This window comes from Python bivittatus, unplaced genomic scaffold, assembly GCF_059951505.1.
Source record: "Python bivittatus isolate LINGU-HERP-01145 unplaced genomic scaffold, Pbiv_v1 ctg000060_np1212, whole genome shotgun sequence".
NCBI lineage: Eukaryota > Metazoa > Chordata > Lepidosauria > Squamata > Pythonidae > Python > Python bivittatus.
The window spans coordinates 16,749,622-16,769,510 of NW_028277044.1; the positions used below are offsets into that span (position 1 = coordinate 16,749,622).

At 42.4% G+C, this 19,889-nt stretch overlaps 1 protein-coding gene across 1 annotated transcript in view; it reads right to left on the reverse strand.

The window, feature by feature from the left end:
* The window catches only part of LIMS1 (LIM zinc finger domain containing 1), a 71,014-nt gene extending 58,415 nt beyond the window's left edge, over window positions 1-12,599 (reverse strand). Inside the window, exon 1 of the mRNA XM_025166310.2 lies at window positions 12,443-12,599. Coding sequence (XP_025022078.1) covers window positions 12,443-12,477 — 35 coding nt within the window. The 5' untranslated portion in view covers window positions 12,478-12,599. The remainder of the gene's footprint in view (window positions 1-12,442) is intronic.
* Window positions 12,600-19,889: the final 7,290 nt, after the last annotated feature.

Below are 19,889 nucleotides of genomic sequence, written 5' to 3' on the forward strand. Positions count from 1 at the left end.
GAAAAGTACCTAAACTGCTTATCGTGAAAATAATTTCTAAGTAGTAAATATAAAATATAAACATAATACAAGTGAATAAAAACATATCAAGCAGATGAGTTCTCCAGATATTAATATCAGCATCAGAATCAATGCAGCCCTGAAAACAAATTGTTGAAAGCACAGCACAGAAAATATTTCAGGGTTGCAATTTGAGAAAACACTGTCATGCAGCTTGAATGTTTTTGCGCTTTTGGCTTGATGGCGCACAATTAAAGCTGAATTTACTCCTCTTGCCTTTTCCAAGCCAGCTTGCCTCCGGCTGGAAAGACATTACTATTACCCCACTCATTTAAAAAGGCAATATAGGCAATATATAAGTATGTTACATCAATACAGGATGCTTATAAAGAATAATAACAAAAAAGCAGGCCTTGCCTCAAATGTCATCAGGAGGGAAACAAAGAAAGGCAAGGCAATACTGTAATACTAAAACTACATGCATTTATGGATACTAATCAGGAATTGCCACGCTCTTAGCTTGGTGAAAACAATGCCACATTCTTAATATACAATCTCACTCATATATAGGTGTCAAAAAGCCTAATTTCCATTCAATCCATAGGTTGCAGTCAAAAGGTTGTTAACACCCCAGAATAAAATTAAACACATTTCATTAAGAGTAAAACAGACACTCAGACAAGCACAAGATCATCAAGAAGCCAAATTTGTGAGGCCCTGGCCATGGATACCCGTATCACCTGCTGATTGCTGCAATGCATTTTGTGGGGCATCCTCTGAAGACCACCACTTGGAAGCTGCAGTTGGTGCTGAAAGCAGCAGTTCACTCCTTGGTCAGGTAATGCTGGTTTTGCAGGTGCTGCGTCCAGCTCCCAATAGGCTTTTGAGTACAATTCAAAGGGCTGGCTTTAACCAGTAAAGGCATTTATGATTTGGCACCTAGGTGTCTGTAGGAACACTTGTATGGTGATGTTGAGAGAGCCCCCGTGGGATCAGGGGAGGGACCAGTGTATGTATGTTGTTTTTTTGGCTGTGCTCATGTATTGTGGAATATCTTACCTCTAGAGATCTGAATTCTTACCTCTAGAGATCTGCCTTCCTTTAGAGTTTTTGGAAGGCAGTCGAGACAGTTCTTCCGTAGAGCTTTGATGACTGAAAAAAGTTACTTATTGGATGCTGAGTTTTCTTTTGGGGTGGGGGTTATTTTACAATTTTACAGATTTTATATGTAGCTGTTGGAAGTCTTTGTGAAGTCATTGGTATAAAAACGCCATAAATAAAAATAAATATATGCACGTAAAGGCTGAAGGTGCTGTTCAAAATTAATCCCTTTAGAAATGCTTAGTTGCAGATATTTCTTCACATTTATCTGATAGTTATCTAGTTACATAATCATATATGCCTCTGCCTTCTCTGAAACCTGCTCATTCATTTAGCATTACTCTCTTCTTTTTTGCAAGATTTACAAACTTTGCTTGCTAGAGGAATTAATGGAATGGTTCAATAATTTGCATATTCTCTTGTATCTTCTGGTATATGTATATGTGTGATCCTTGTATGATCTCCTCTAATTCCTAGGCCACACTGGGAGCATTCCCACTGCCTTTTCTTTCGTAATTTTAAACAACTCAGTAAGTGTTTCATCTGCATCCAGTATTTTCCTATTTCACAGCTATCCTACCTCACCTTTTAGTGGATTTAGCTCCTGAACTCTCTCTGAATTCTCTCTATATGTTTCTGTAATATTTACAATTCCGTTTATAAAAGGTTTAATTCAGAGTTTGCATCTTCCTTTATGTAACAATTGACAGTGGTGAGATGGAACTTTCTGATTCTCACTTCAGTGATTTATTCAATATGACAAATTGTCTTGAGCCTATGCATATCTTTCCCTAATTGCTTATCTGACTGAGCCCTAGTCTGCACTTCAGAGATTCTTAAACTTACTGCCCAACCGAAAAATGGCAAACTGGACAGAGAAGAACTGATCCCTCCAGAGCTACTAAAATAAACTCTAAATGGCGGGCTACCTTTATTTACGGTAGTCAGATTGACACGTCCTTACCGATAACCAAAGAGTGGAGCCATTCCACAATAATAGCAATCCAAAAAAAAGGTGACAGGTCCAACTCAGCCAACATCCAGTTAGCTGGTTAAACATGATAAGCAAGTTACATGCTAAACATTTATATCATAAGCTTCTTGACTAGATGCTCCAAGAGAATGTCTTAGCTACAGAACAAGGTTTTAGTTCAAACTACCCAAGTGGTGTTCAGTGCATCACGCTATACCATCTGGCATATCTGCTCCAGCCTCCCACAGGGATCTCTCTAGGCTGCCTTTATTGATTTGAAGGCAGATTTTGGCTCAATTCCCTGTGAACTGAGGAGAAAATTAGCAGACTCATCTATAGATGTCTGCTTCCTCAGTTGATAATGATGCTTTATGATCTGTCTCTATGCCTGTCAAATACTTGCATAATGGCAAACTGATGATTCCTATCTTCATACTTAGGGGAGTCAAGTAGGGATGTCTTTTGGCCTTCTTATTATTTAAGTTCTGCATTAAAGACAGCATGCAGATATTTACCAAATGGGAATTATACACACACATGACCTTGGCCCATGAACCAATTCCTAGTTTTTTATAAGCTGCTGCTGCTGCTATCCTATTAATGTCCCCAGTCAATTTGGGATGATGCTAACATATTATCGCAACAAAAAGTCATAAATCAGTTATTCCAAAATGAATATGGTTGTATTCTCCTAGGTGCCATTTCATCAGTTGTAATGGTATGTGGGGATGACCTTGGGAGGCAGGAGGAAGAGCCGCAGACTAGAGAACAGTCATGCAAGAGGTATCTCAGCCCACAGAAGCAGAGGGGCCGTGGGAAGCATTTCAGAAGAGACCCTCTCTAGTTTTCTGGAAAGTAAAAGTAATGGAGGGGGGAAATGCTTTCAGAACTTGCAAGATTTTGTAACTGTAACCTTACAATAAAGATAGTGTTATTAATCATGGTTTATTCTTGTCTGGACTACCCTGAATGGCTGACATCCTTACCCCAGTTTTTCATGGCCGACAAATAATCTCCTCTTGGAAGAAACCAACAGATCCTGATTTGGCTTCCTGAGGACTCTCAACCACTCTCTGCTTATGCTAGGATTAGAAAAAGGCATGGCTGAGACCAAGCACTAAGTATTTAATTTAGACCTATAAAAATATACAGCCAAAGCTTCACATCACTGCTCTATTGCCTTCATCAACACTTTCTCTGTCATCTGAAATACCTCTAAATGATCCTCTTTGTCCCACACAGAAGGTGATATTTGATGCCTTATCTTCAAAGTGACAGACTGGAGATTCAGCATCCCTTTTCAAAAATAGTCTGTGTCTGCATTTGCACAATTACAGCTAGTGTGCCAACTGCAACCCTTGCTGAGACAGCCAGACCTTGCAACAGTTATCCACACCTGGACTGAAATCCAGCTTAACTACTGCAATGAGCTCTATGTGGGGCAACTCTTGAAAAGTACCAGAAATTGCAGTTGATATAAAATGTATCAGCTGGGCTGCTCACCACTGCAAAGTATGGTGATAATATGCTGCTTGTACGGAAAGGTCTACACTGGCTACCAATTACTTCCCTGACACAATTCAAAACATCGGTACTGATGTTTAAAACCTATCTGCAGAATCACCTCTCCTGCTATGAACCTGCCTAGCTACTTAGATCAGCAGCACTTTTGAAGATCCCTCAGCTGTCATGAACTTGACTATCTGGTAGACAAAAAGGATCTTCTCCAGCACAGCTCCCAGGCTATGGAATTCATTCCCTGGGGAGATAGAAATGGCTCCCACTCTCCCAATACTTAGCAAAATGGTAAAAACACATCTCTTTTGCCATACTTTTGTTAACAGATTCAAATATTTAATTATAATTCTGATTTTAATTGTATTAACTTTTAGCCTATTTTGTAAACCCAAAAGTTTATTTATGTGTAATGTTTAGATCCTGCTTTCTTCTCCCAACAGCTCAAACTAGCTAACAATAATCCGAAGTTTCACTTTTTGCAGTTCTTCTGGTCCCTGAGTTCACATAGTATAGGCTGCTTTTTAGAGGAAAAAATGGCTCACACATATACCATTGACAAGAAGAATGTTTCCTTGTATCATGGAAGGTCTCATGATCCCTGCATGACCCCACAGGACTCAAGTTGGTTATACACAGTGCAGTGACATTATCCATACCAAATGTGACATTATCCATACTAAGTAAAATAAGTAACCTAAGAAATGTAGAGAGTGCTTGCTTACTGACAAACACGTGTAGAAGCAATTTACAAGCATCTTCCTTATCTCTGGTCTTAAAATTCTTCTTATTAGTCTGTTCTGAGCCCTTATTTACAGATTATTCTCAACATGTACAGGATTCACAGTCTGCACATACTTACTTCCTAAAGTTCTACATGGGCACCATTTAGTGTCATGTGAATTGTTTCTTTTTCAGTCAACATTATAATCCTCATCCATCATAAGATTGTAATTCCAAAGGTGTTGAAAAAGAAAAGGGAAAGCTTTGCAGAGAAAAGGGAGAACAATGCAGAGAATTTCAAAGTTGCATTTCCATTGCTTTATAGAAAGGATATATTATTTTCTGGACCTAAAAGCCGTATCTCCATCCTTCTACAAAAGTATTTCCTCCACCCTTGTTCCTTTTGGGTTGTTTTAGCTCCTCTCTCCCTCTTTGCTTAGAAGACTACTGGGAGAAAGACAGATCACTCTCACTAGAGATCCAAACTACAGGTCGTCCCCGGGTTAAGAACGCCCGATTTACGGATGACCCATAGTTAAGAATGGAGCCTAATGTAGCAAAATTCAAGTTAAATACATAATGATTTGAGTTAAATACACAATGGTTTGAGTTCATTACACAATACTACTTATGCAGTATTATACAATAATACTGCTCTGGCTTACATACAAATTCAACTTAAGGACAGATCTTGGGAATGGAACTCGTTCTTAAACTGGGGACTACCCATAATCACTTAACTTTCAATTTTGGAAAACAGGCCAAGGGCTGCACAAAGTTAGTTGAGAGCCACAGGCGGCTACATTCCTGAATTAATCTTTAAAAGGAAAGTAATAAAAATAAGTCTACACCAAAGAGTTCAGGCAGGAGCAACTGCTAAACTTATTTACAGTCAAAACATGGCAGTGCCAATTTTCTCAGCACAAAACGGAGTCCTGCAGCTTCAGTTAGCAGTGAAACAAGCCTTTTCAGAATGCTGCCTAGGCTGTTGCACTGAACTCCAGAATCCCATGCTCTGGCTCATTAACCTTTTGGTATGGCTTTGTAGGACTGTCGGAACTCTCTCCCACCAGCCATTGTGCTCGCACTGTAGGAACCCCCACTCTTCCAAACTTTCACCCTCCTTTCTTTGAACGCACCTTTTCTGGCACTACTTTTAGCAAATTTCAGCCCCTTTCTGAAAATTAGCTTCAGCCTAGCGGATAGTATAGCTTTAAATTTACTATGGAGTAGCCAAAAATGATTAAAAAACCAAGTAACAAAATGCTAATGCAAAGTAAGGAAGGGCTAAATATGATTAAATGCTTCATTTATATCAGTCTTTCATTTATCTGTTTGTGAATAAAGCACAAAAGGTGGGACTAAATTTAAGCCAAAGTGGGGATTGGAGCATGACTCCATTATTTGCCCTAGGAAATGAATGAGAGATTTTAAAAAAAATCAGTCTAGCTTTATTACAAGCAATCAGCCCTGCTGGGAAGAAGATGACTTGGAATTTTGGACCAAAAGAAGCTCCCCATGAATGGCGATATATAAGTACCCTATACACATCATAAAATTATGAAACTGACTAAGTGACTTTGGGCCACTTACTTAATCTAACCTACCTCACAACTCAGAGAAAAGACATGCAATAAAAATAAATTGTGAAAAGAGTCAGCACAATTTATTTTTATTACATGTCTTTTCTCTGAGTTGTGAGGTAGGTTAGATTAAGTAAGTGGCCCAAAGACACTTAATGAGTTTCATAATTTTATGATGTGTATAGGGTACTTATATATCGCCATTCTCTGAGAAACACAGTCATTACAGATTGTTGCATTTTGCCTTTTTCAGGACAAAGAGGAATGGCACTTCAGACATGCCATTGTATCTTCTTCATATTTGACAAACTGATGGCATAATTAGCAAACAAATCCTGTTGACAGTTACAGGTCATAATAATCCACAAAGGGAGGAAGTTCAAACTATTTAAGGCTAATGAGTTCAAAATGAGAACTCTGAATTACACTTAACAGGCCATAACCGAGGCCTTTGCAAGAACAATGACAACAATAAGAGAAAAAAATAACCTAAATCTCTGTTGAACTGACATACAATGCTAATCCAGAGCAAGAATGACATTAGGAAATAGACCAGGCATTTCATATCTCATCCTTGCCCTTTGAATGTTCTCTTGAAGACTCTCTACATGTCTAGAGAAACTGTATTTATTCTGGCAAGAACAGATGTCATAAGAAAATATTCTAACTATACAACATCTGCAGAAGATGATTTGCTATTTAGATCCTGGGAACGTGACTACATAAAGTAATTAGGTAATTAAAACCCCAAGAAGCCCCAGGTCTGGATTTAATTCTCCTTGAACTGAAACAAACCCAATCTGAATGGTGGGCTCTAGTGTTGGCTTTACTTTTCACATACATTGATAAAACAGCCTCCACCCCTAGAAACTGGGGCACATAATTATTCCCATCTGGAAGAAGGGAAAAAAGATGATCTAGGCAACAACTGCCCAGTGAAACTGTGTAGCATAATTAGTAAAATATATGATAGACACCTTTACTGGAAGCTCATAGACTGACTGGAACAACAGAATCTCCTAGCAGAGGAACAAGCTGGGTTTCAGGCAGGTCACTCTGTATTCAATCAAGGATTGATACTCACCCATTTGGTTGAAAAATATACTAATCTACCTAAGTTAGTATTTTTTGCCTTGTCTGTAAATCTCATGCAGGCCCTTGACTCCCATCTCTAGAGAAACTCTTCGGAAGAAACTCAAAGCATCTACAACTGACAGACAGCTACTCACCCTATTACAGGTAGTCCTTGATTTACAACCACAACTGAGACTGGAATTTCCATCACTAAGCAATGCAGTTGTAAAGCACGACAACATGTGACCGCATCATTTAACGATGGCAATCCTGGCACTTCCTGTTGCCATTGTTAACCAAATTCCATTGGTCGTTTAACTGAGGGGTGGGTCCCTCCCAGTCCTGAGCCTTGGTTCTTCCAATTCACCCCAACTGCCCATTCCCCCAGCATCTCTGCCCTTTTGGTTGCCCTGCATTCTGCCTTGCAGGGCAGCAAGCAGCCCCAGAACTGCACGGTTCTGAGGCTGCTTGCCACACTATGGCTCAGGGGCTCCTTGGTGTGCTGTGGCTCTGGGACTGCAAGTAGCTCCTGAGCCACAGCACGGTGCAAAGCCCAGCCCCAGCCCAGCCCAGCAGCACGGTGCAAAGTTGCAGTCACTCCAGCCCAGTCCCAGACACAGTTGCCCTCGCCACCCTGTGCTCCGAGGCCCTGCTACCCTGTGCTCTGCCGCCCCAGCTGACCTTCACCGTCTTCTTGCTCCCGCTGCTGATGAGGCATGCCCAGCCTGGCCCTTCACAAGGCAGCTGCTGGCCATGTGAGGCCATCTTCTCTAGGTCTTGCGAGGAAACCACCATGCACAACTGGGGAAGAAAGCCTTGTGCAGCCAGCAGCTGCCTCACAAAGGGTCAGGCTGGGCATACTTGGTCAGCAGTGGGAGCAAGAAGACAGCAAAGGTCAGCTAGAGCAGCAGGGGCCATGGAGTGCAGGGGGCCAAAGGGGCATAGATGGGGGGGAGACAGGCGGGGGGGAGTTGAAGTGCCCCCTGTGGTCATAAGTGTGGGCAGATTGCCAAGTGCCCAAATTTTGATCATGTGACTGTAGGGGCACTGCATCAGTCATAACTTTGGGGACTGGTTGTAAGTCCCTTCGTTCAGCACCACTGTAACTTCAAATGGTCACTGAACAAATGGTTGTAAGTTGAGGACTACCTGTATATGCATTTCTTAAGGATACCAGTTTGAGAGTGAGATGCCCTACAGTCGGGCACCTCTCAAATTTAGTGCCAACTAGCAAAGGGGTTAAACAAGGGTGCATTTTGGCTCTGTTCTTTTTAATTACCATATTAATGCAATGGTAGATGCCTTATGCTAGCAAGAGTTCCACCCCCAAAACTGGCTACTAGACCTTTATCTGTATTGCTTTATGGCCATCACACTAGCACATACACCAGTAGGACTTAGAACAGCCATGGAAGCACTGGTCTATTTCTGTAGGGAGCACTCATTACAGATTAACTATGAAAAAACAAAGGTAATTAATTTTGCAAGGGGCTATAAAAAGATCCGGCAATGGAAACTTTTAAATAAAGAATTATTGACACAGATTTACAGACAGAATATACCAGGATGTCACTTAGAGGTCAACTGAGGCACAGCTAATTTCATTTTAAATTAGTATTATTATAATCTGGCCCAACTTACAAATAACAGACTTTGGTGTTTACTCTAGTGGGATTTAATATCTTGGCATCTATGTTGGAAGGTCAATACTACAAAATCTCCTATGCTGAAACGCTTTTTCCCTGCAAAGATGGGAGCACTGATCACGGGAACATATTCTGCTATACTGTAATTTTTGCTGAGACACCTGCAATGAATTATTAGCACCTCCTCTTAGCCCATTCCCAGGTCAGACAAAAGAATTCTATGTGCAGCTTCTTTGGGCAGATAAAGATTGCAGGACGATACTTGCTGTTGTAAAGTTTATATCTGTAGCCTGTAGAATTCATGCATTATTGACAGTAAAGTAAGATATGCATGACCACAGGCCTTTTTATCATATATGCTACATATTAATTTTTATTACTAACACACACATCTTTCTCTTTATATTTTAATGAAGTTTGGGTCAGTGACATGTAATAAAGTTTGAAAAGGATCCAGGAACAACATACAAAATACATAAAACTCAGATTCTTGCAAAATGTGAAATTCATATGAAAAGATGGCTCGCCATATGCACTTTTGCTGAGGAAAATGACCTTTTAAAAGAGAATACCCAGATCAATTTATCCTAGTTTCCAATGGTTCCTCACAACTATAACTGCCCAGGTGAGCAGCATTCCTAAAGCAAACTATGAATGAAAAGAGGCCCTTAAAACTCTGTGAGCTAGCATCTAATTATTCCAGATAAACTATTCCTTGGAACACATACAGTATATGGATAGTTTAGGGATATGCAACTGATATGACTGCTTCAGGAAACAAAAATATCCGTATAAAGTATGAAGCTGAGCAGTGAATGAGAACTAAAAAGAAAGAAAGAGGAGAGGAGAGGAGAGGAGAGGAGAGGAGAGGAGAGGAGAAGCTGGATTTTTTCCACAAATTTGAACAGATCCCATTTGTTTCAGAATGTTCCACAGAACAGATCCTTGGCTTTATGAAAAAAGCTTTTTTTAAATCTTCCATCTTACTTAACAAAGCCATTCAGAAAGTTTTGACCAAAATAATTTCTACTATGTACAGTAACTACTGCAGATCAGAGCTGTTCTACTGAATAAGAAATGCTGACAGTGGGAGGAGGGGGTATATAATTTCAACCATGTACCACACTTATCTTGGGTTAGATGGGATAACAAATGTTGTGGACGAGTAGCTTTGATGCAGTTATTTGCAGGACTGCTTATAGTGATCTATTTGCTACATGGGTAACATATGCATGTAGGAATTTGAAGCACCCCACAAATGACTTTATATGTTTTCTGAGTACAGAGGTATATTATATTGATATGTTAAATGGAAGTGAGGGGTGGGTTTGTCAGGAGAAACATAAAAAATGAATGCAGCGGGAATGGGGCACTTAAGTGTGTGCGGTAAAATACAGAATCAGAAATGAACGGGTAATGTATGAATGCGGATTGAATATAACAGTGAGTGATTAGTATATAAGAGCTACGTTGAGGTATTTTGAGAGAATGCATGAGTATTGAATTATGAAACAAATATATTAAGGAAGAGTGAGTGGGCTAAAAGAAAAGGGAAGAGTCATGATTGATGAAACTGATGACATCCTCAAGAAGGTAGAAGTGAGAAGTTTAAAGAAGAACACACAACATATGAAACTGGGGGTAGTCATGGTGGAAGCAAGCGTGGTTTGCAAGGGCAGGAAAGTATGGGAAACCATAGTGAATAGTGTTGATATAGTCTTACTGCTTTTTCTTTCCTTGTCTCATGCCTTTAATTTATTCTGCTTCCTTCTCTTTTCCTGTGTTTTGTATAACACGGCTTATTCCAAAAGGGAATCACATGATGGGTATGATGTATGGAAACAGTCCTCAAGGCTGCTTCACGTATTACTGTTATTTGATTTTACAGATTATTTCATGTATTATTTTTATCTGCATATATGTGACAGAAACATGCATTTAGGAAAAAATGTGTATCACAGAGGTAGCCTTATAAAGAGAGCTGTGTTGGACTATATGTCGCTGCCTGTGAAGTGCATACTTTTTTGCAAGCTGTGATTGGCTGCATTGTAAAGGAATGTGTCAATTGGCATCCATTGCTATAATCCAAAAACTGGCAACCTGAAGCCCTCGGGGTAATTTCATTTCAGGTCTTGTCCCAACTTCAAAACACATGCAATGAATCAGTTCAGACTCTGGCAGAGCTATTTGTCCCTTCCCTGTAGCCATTGCTTGAGAAAGAAACTGGGCAAGGAAAGCGTGCAGAGCAGTGGCCGTAAAAGGCATCTGCCTATTCTTTTTAGTAGTGAGGTTTTATGTCGCATCTGCGTGTGTATTTCTGCTTCTCCTCATTCTTAATTAATTAATTAATTAATTAAAGAACTAAGAATTCTCCGCATTCTTAGTGCGGACGTGTCCACTGGAAGCACAGGGCTAGCGGTGCAGGTCCGCTCAAGGTCACATGACTGGAAGGGGGGAGGGCAGAGAATGGAGCAGTCACCAACATTCTGAGCCGCAGCCTCTCCCGCAGGGGCACACGGCGAGATTTTTTTCTTCGATTTGGTTTTATCTGCACCCCCCACACACACCTGATCTAGCCTATTTTTCAATTTATTTCTCTCACCACCTTTTCCTGACACAGTAAAAAATATTTTTATTATGGTCGGTCGCACAGTCAGCCAGATATTTAGACTGGATTTGGCATTTTTATCCACCTAGCAAGTCCTTATTGTTGTTGTTTTATTTTATCCCACCTTTTTTATATATAGCTCAAGGCAGTGAATATACCTAATACTCCTGCCTCCTATTTTTCCCCACAACAATCCTGTGAGGTGGGTTGGGCTGCAAGAGAGTGACTGGCCCGAAGTCACCCAGCTGGCTTTCAGGCCTAGAGCCCACAGTCTCCTGGTTTCTAGGCCAGCACCTTGACCACTACACCAAACTGGAAAGAAAAATAATTTCTTTCCAACACTCTGTTGGGCTAGAAAGACTAAAGAGAGCATCAGAAGGACTCAAAGGGAGAGGAGGAGTGACTTTGGGCTCTGGCCCCACCCACTTCTTGCTTCTGCCCCACCCACCGCATGGCTCCCAACAGATTCCCCCTTGAAGTAAACGTGGCTTTCCGCATCGTTGCTCGCAATCTGCATCCATGTCGAATTTAGAGGAAAAGAAATAAAGGAAAAAAGCTCCCGAACCGCCCGCCTGCTTTCCTTTCCCGGACAGCACTGCTCTGAACTTATTTATGGTTCTTCCGTTTCTAAACTGTCTCCATGTGTCTGACATAAGGTGTCTGCCGCCACGAATGCCAAATGCTGTCCCCCCCCCCCGCCCCGGCACCCGCCCGGCGTGCCTCCGCTTCCCCAGAAAAGTTCTGCTGGCCCACTCCGCACCCAGCCTCCGCTCCCCGATCCTTGTGCACGCCCAAACCTCCCTCCCACTTGCTCCAAGCCCAGGCGGCGTATTTCCCGGTCTCCCCCCAGCCCTCTCCCCAGCACAGCCTCCGCCGAATGCCGCCTCTTCCAGGGGCCTCCGCGGCTTCGGCGCGCCCTCTGGAGAACCTGGATTCCGCCTGCTCTTGGTGCTGGGGCTGGTGCAGGAGGGCGCGGTGGGATTATCTCATCCCTCCTTCTCCGCTCGGGAGGGAAGGCGATGCGGCCCCTAGGAAAGTTAGTGGAGGCGAAGAGGAGGTGGAGGGCATCTACCGCGTCTCCCCTCCGAGCAGCGGGGAAAGAATCCGCAGGAAGGAAGAGCGCGAGGGCAGGGAGGGCGGCCCGGGGTGAATTTCAGCCGAATTCCTACAATGAATGGAGAGATCGGGGCGCTGTCAGAGGCATTCGGGACAGACTTACCTGTTGGTCATTCCAGCAGCCGCGATCCCCAACATCGCGAAGCCGAGATAGTCCCGCAGCCTAAAACAACTTTTTCTTTCCTTCCTTCCTTCCTTCCTCCCTTCCTGCTGGTTCGGACGCTTTGGCTTTTCCAGGCAAGTTCCGCGCGGCAGCTGCAGGCGGGGCCGCCCCCGCAAGGCAACACAGGAAGGCAGAGGGAGGGAGGGAGGGAACGGGGGGGGGAGGCGGCGGAGGCGGCGGCGCGTCACTGCTCAAACCACCCCTGTTCCAGCCCCCTCCGCCGTCTCTTCCCGCGCCCGCGGCGGTGGAGAAAGGGCGGCCGGTGTGGTGTCCCCCGGGCGCCTCGCAAGCAAACCCTCCAGGAGGGAGCTTCGGCTGGGCGCCCGCGGCTTTCTGCCCGTGGAGCTCTTCTGAGAGTTCTTGCCTTCTTTTCTTAGCCATGCGAGAGCTAACTGACCACCCACCGCTGGAAACCCGCCTCTCCCCCCCAAAAGGGCCTGACCAGAATTCGTGTGTGTGGGCGTTCGCGCGCTTATGAGGCAGGGGGCTTATTTCCTCCCCGTCTGCCTTCACCTTTGCTGTTTCTCTTCTCTTCCCGTCGATTCCTCGTCCACGCGGCCCACCCCACCCCAGCCCCCTTTCGAGTCCTGGGCTCGACGTTCTGCAATGCGTGGAAAATGCCCCCCGCTCCTATATCCTGCTTAGCTCTTAGCAGTCAAACACCTCTAGATAAATATTTATAAGCAGGAAGCTGGTCGAAATAATTAGGAATCCTCCCGGACTTTTTGGATTCTTGAAACCTTTTTTCTTACCTCGGAGTTGTTATTCAAAAGGGTCAATGATGGGCAGCGTTAGCCGTTCCCCTCTGAAGAAACCTTGAAAAAGAATCGAGATAATAGCTGTTTTCCTGGATGTCCATATACTGTACTTAAGAGTATGTCTACATACGGTTTCAGTTACCCAAATGGCCTACTCAAGTCACTGAATTTTATTGGGTGGTCTAGATTACATCATCCTTTTAAAAAAGAAACCATTAAAACCCAGAATAGCAGCCAGATACCTTTAGATTGGTAGCGTCTTCATCCTTCAAGGATCTCAATGACCATGACAAGAACAAGGCTTTGATAGCTGTAACACACTGGTGGAGCAGCACAGCTTAACAAGAACTCAGATAAGCAGTTATTGTATTGACAAAGAGTTCAAGGCTACAAAGATTTGGAAGCAACTGCAACAATAAATAGATGCCTGGAGGGCCCAGAGTTATACACTTCTTTGTCAGCATAGCACAAGAGTCATCTAAAAAACTAAATGTCTCCAAACTGCTGTTAAATTGAGCCTGCCTGGTTTTAACCAGACAAATATAATGGGGATGACAGCCTGAGGAGAGATTAGATGAGATGTGAACTGTGGGTTTAGTAATATGGCAGAAGGAATATCCACAGCTTTCCGAGTTGAAAGATTTAAAAATATTGGCTGTTTAATTCATACAATAGATATGCTAGAAGAATGTTGGAAGTAGAAAGGGTGACAGCTGAAATAACAACAGGTCAACTCTCTAACAAGATTTAAAAGTTCAGCTGGGTGATCATTCAAACTGCACATCATAGATGATCCTAGAAGCATTTGGGAAAGTGAGATCAGTGGATTTAGTTGCTTATCACTCTACAGTAATCAGAGCCAACACTGACAGTTACGTGAGCATCACTTTTTGCAACAGTATCTCACATTTCTTTACCTGGCACTTCTACTATCTAAGATAGTAGGAAGAAAGACACAAAATACAAAAACAAAATGAAAACAAAATAAATTACATCAAAATAACAATCCAGCAGTAGGAAAGGTAATGGTATTTTAATCTTGCCATTATAATTTAAGATGATGAATTAAAAACTAGAGCGAACTGAAAACAGATCTATCTGGTGCTCTGAAGGATTCCCTTGAGCATCTGGTATGCAGAGTTGGAGAAAAAAGCTTTTGCAGTTTTCATCTGATAGAGAAGTGCTTCAGCTGGAGTGGTATCTTTAAAATAATCTAGTCCAAAGCAATATAGTAAGCACCAGCACCTGGAAACATACAGAAGGGTCAGAAATTGTCACCATTCACTGTGTTAGATTTTTAGTTTGGGGGTAATGCCTTCTTAAGCCAAGTTTGACAGTAATCGAAGCAGTGTCCTGCATAAAAATCCTATTTCCCCATCCAACCACTATGCAGATATCTGCATGCAGGATATACTGTATGTAAGTGTGCGTGTGTGTGCATGTGCACCTGCGCACCTGCAAGTCAGTATTGACTCCTGGCAACTGCCTGGACTAGTCCCTGCAGTTTTCTTGGCAAGTTTTTTTCAGAAGTGGTTTGCCACTGCCTCCTTCCTAGGGCTGAGAGAGAGGGACTGCCCCAGGGTCGCCCAGCTGGCTTTGTACCTACGGCAGGACTAGAACTCATGGTCTCTGGTTTCTAGCCTGATGCCTTAACCACTACACTAACCATGAAATAAATATTTACAATCATTCGTTTTAATAGTTTATCAAGAGAAGAATGATTTTATACACACCCATATAGTTCATACATCAGTGTGGAGCTGCTGCTGGTGGACTCCTTCAGTACAGCTTTATAAGTAAGAATCTGTGCCTTTATTTGGATTAATTAGCTAGTGGGCTGCAGCAATTCCTTACTTGGAGATATGCCAGCAAAAGGGCTTCTGAATCTCACACAGATCAAAATACTGTCAGTTTCTAAGGAAACTCTTGCAATGGTCACCAATTAGTAGCTGCAGGGGGAATAACAACCACCTACCACCCATACGCTATCCTAAGGTAATGTGGACAGGCCTCCAGGACATCTCTCTTCATGACGTACAAGCAGCTAAAAAACAGGAAAGCTCTGATGCTCTGATTTCCCAGACGTTCCTATTGTTGGGTTCAAGTTCCATGACACGTGCACGCTCAAGGTAGTCTGGTATATCCCAAATTCCACAGAGCTCCGTTGGCAGCCTTCACATAATCTTTATGGGGACAAGTGAGAGGAAAATATTTTTCCAGGCAGTGGGGATTGGATGAGGAACAAGGTGATATGTAGCTCTATAATGTCATCGGCCACCACCTATGGCTCGCAGATTTAGGGGAGAAGGCTAGAAAGCAGGTGGTTATAAGTTCAAGAGGAAATACCGACCCAGCCACTTTTAGCACACCTAGCAATGAAGTAGTTTTAGGCAAGCAAATAAAGGGAGCACCTAGGACTTCACCCACTCTGTAAACACTGAGGAACAATTTCCAACCTATAGTAATAGACAGAAAAAGCCACCAGAGGGCATCTGTCTTCCTTCAGCCTCAAGAACCAGCCTTCAATGGGAGCCCAAACTGGGTGCAAGAGGTCAAGTCTCATACGGAGGTCACTCCAGCTTTGAATTCAGCATGTAGTTCCACTTGGAAAAATGGTCAGAAGGCTCTCATATATACCATTAAACAAATCAATAGCTGGACCAGGTAGACCAAGGATGGCAATCTTTTTGAAGTTTTACTCTCCTTTTAAAGTATTTATTTTGGCCTCTGAGGCCTTCATGGGGCATAGAAACGGTATAGCCTTCTTCCTGGGGTTGGCACCGGATGTTCAGCCTTTGTGTTTTTTGGGGGAGGATGGTATCCTCTATGTCCATTCCAAATCCCGGCAATGCCAAAATAAAGAAAGAAGCATTTTGACATCATGATGTAAGGTCTGCCCATTTGACCTTGTGTCACAACGTTGCGTGGGAGTATTTAAGGGGTAGAGTTTGCACTACAATGTCACGATGCATTTTTTGCCTCCTTCCTGCCCTGTGGATGCCCATGGATGCAAACTAATGCATTAGTAAACATGACACGTAAAGAAAAAAAAAAATATGCCACTGAACACCAGTGGTTCTGCTACTGGTTTTCAGCTACATGAACTGGGCTTCTGTTGAGGCAACATAAAAAGAGCCAGGGGCACATGCAGTCCACAACCCCACAGCTGCCCACCCTGGCCACTGACTCAAGGTGGGGAAATGTCACCCTCCAGATGCTGCTGACATCCCTCAACATGGTCGGTCTTGAATGCACCTACCAAGAGTTGGAGTTCAGCAACATCAAGGGGTGGCACAAGTTCGTCAACATAAATCCGTGGCCTGTTTCCTGCTTGATTGACTTGGCTCTCCTGTCTCAGACATCACCTTGGCAACTGATACAACCAACCTCACCCTTTTACATGCCAGAACATCCCGGCAGACTTCTCACACATTGTAATTTCACCCATCCCAGATGGACTAGTGGAATCCTTTGGCAGCAGTTCGTGCTAATGAAACATCCAGTGGTTGTGCTGCTGCGCCCCAAATAAGCCCTGCAACCACTTCTGTTCAGCAGCTGGATCCATGTATAAAATACTTTTGCGGTCAGTTTATTTTTCTATAGAACTATGAAGTTTATTGTGCAAGGCAAAAGAATCCAATCATTTCTTTCAAAGAACATTATAGTGAGTTGGGGACCGTGGCACAGAAAAATAGGCTCCAATGTTACCATTAAAGATGTCTGTTTTGGCAGTTCCACTTCCACTTCCAATGCTGTGAAAAAAGCCCTAGGGCTCCTTAAAATTCTGTGAAATGTTTGACAGCAACATTTATCTTGAGTGATCATCTTTAACATATGTCTGATATAGTTTAAAACTGTTTACTTTCCTCAATGTATTCCTGCATTCTAAGTATTCAACTGAGTAGAAATCACACAGAATGTTCTTTTGCATAATTTTAAAACAGAGCCTTAATATATCTATTTTATTTTATTAGATTTAAGGGCCACCTGACTCTGGAATTACTTTGGGTAGCTTACATTTTAAAAGAGAAAAATAAAATAATAAACAGAGGAATGTATGTCTAGACAAGACAAACTCCATACGCTAGAAAAAACACACTCAACAGGGGATCAGCAGCCACCCTACCCCAATGCCTAGGAAAACAGCCAGTTTTTAAAGAGTTCTGGAACACCATCAGAGTAGGAGTAACACTGATAGCTGGGGAAATGTTATTCCAGAGAATATAAAACCTTTCCTCTGGCTCTGCATCCATAATTCCACAATCTGCCCCCCATGGTCTGTTGCCAGCCACTTCTAAATCAATCAGAATTAAGTCCATAAAGCTTCTCTTCTGTATCACAAGCTCGTTCCAGCCAACTGCATGTTCGTGCAAGTTACACTGTGAGACTTTCTAGAAGGCCCCTATGACTTGCTTAGATTGAGCTTTCAATGCATTTGGAGAAAAAGAAAATCACTTAAAACTACGTCAAGCCACTGGTTAGGAAATGGGTGTACATGTAGTGTGTTGGTGATATGTATTTTATTTATAACTATGGACTCACCATCTCATTCTATAGCTGAATCAGGGAATGAGATAACCAACAAGTTGTTGGACTCCCCGTTAGCTCCCACATGGCATATCCCAGGTTTTTTTTTCAGCATACAGTCTGCTAAATCCGCAGGACTGATACATAGTCACGTACGTTTGTACCCAGTTCTAATGCTATTTTGTACAATGAATGACGTTTGTCTTTTAATCCTTCTGTGATCGATAACACTTCAGAAGTTTTATGGTGTCATGTTTTATATCTGTTGCTCACTTGCTGGGAATGACTGGAGTCTTGGTCTAAATCATTTGGAATGCTCCGAAATAAAATATAATAAATAAAATAAAATAAAATAAATAAATAAGTATATGCCAAGAGTTTTATATTGTTTTTGATCAGATGGTAAATATCCCAACATGTATACAGGTTCTCTAGTTTTTGAGGGAGTTTAAAACGAATGAAAATAATATCCATATAAGAGTCGGTAGTGAGACCTTCAGAGAATTAGCTTCACATGTTGGCATTTCATATTGTATTTGAAGCCGTGAAGGCAGATTCATTTGTGTTCCCTAAAATAGCATTTTAAAAAGGTATGCGTTACAGAATGATGTATTGTGCTGTGCTGTACAAAAATAGAGCAAGATTACACTTAGTATATTGGCAGAGTTATGTTAGTGATCAGTTTGATTTCCTTTCTGATTCACTGCCAAAGTTCTGTCTGAACCTTATTAGAGATCCACCTTAGGAGTTTTATTCCAGCCAGCTGGCTTGGGAAGAAGCAAAACAAAATAACCAAAATAAAATATTGTCATTTGTCATCCCACCCATCCAAACTATGTTTTTAAAGTGTTTACCCATGAAACAAAACCTTCAGGAGTCACCCAGAAATTAAGTCGTCTTCTACAGTGGAACCTCGGGTTACGAACGCTTCTGTTAACGAACTTTTCGGGTTACGACCAGCTCCGGCTGCAAAATTTTGTCTCGGTTTGCGAACTCCACCTCGGGGTACGAACAGGATACGCGGCCATTTTCCCTCCCGTGACATGGTCCACGGCCATTTTTCCGCCCCTGACACGTGGTCTGCGGCCATTTTCCGCCCCTGACATGTGGTCTGCGGCCATTTTCCGCCCCTGACACGTGGTCTGCGGCCATTTTTCCGCCCCTGACGCGTGGTCCGTGGCCATTTTTCCGCCCGACACGTGGTCGTAGGGAGGGGGACTCTCCCTCCAAGCAATAGCCGCCTCCCTGTCCTCCACGCCAGAACGGATTAACGGTAATTACATTGAACCTTATGGGGAAATTTGCTTCGGGTTGCGACCAATTCGGGGTGCGACCAGAGTCACGGAACGAATTAAGTTTGTAACCCGAGGTACCACTGTATATTCATTCCCATATGCATTAACATTACAGAACAACTTGTTTAAAATATTAGGTTAGCATCCAACAAACCCAAAAGGTATTATATTACTATATTATGAACTGACGATGTGCTCATATTTAGGTAGAACACTGCAACTTTCTTATTTTTAAAAGCAGTGTACTGCCAGTGTAACACATTAGCTTTAGGAATATTTATGGCAGTAATCCTGTACAGAACACAAAAGTCAAAGATATGCAGCTGTGCAGTATTGGCAGCTCCTGATGTTCTAGTAGGCATTTGGTAAGACTCCAAAAAACACACAAACCCAACCTCAGTAAATCACAACTGACACATCAGAGCTCCATGTGACCGAAATATACTGCAAAATACTTCATGCCCATCTGTATCTTCAAATCCACATTATCTTTAAATATCTCATGTGCCTTTGGCTGAAATCAGACTCTCTGTTTTGTAGGGAAGGCTGGGGCTATTCTTTAATTCCTCCAGTTTGAAGGAGGATTGAGCAATTTTCCTTTAAAATCATGCCAGAACTTACACTAATTTTTTTTCCTATCCCAAGATGGCGGGAAACATCATGGAAACAATTTTTGACCGCTGTCCTGCTAAAATTCATAAGATCAAAGAGAACTGTGGGAAGCCAAAAGTGGTGTGGTCTAGGATCACAGGTTGCTTACTCCCACATTAGTGCATGGAAATGGCAACTTTGCTGTCTTTACAAAAA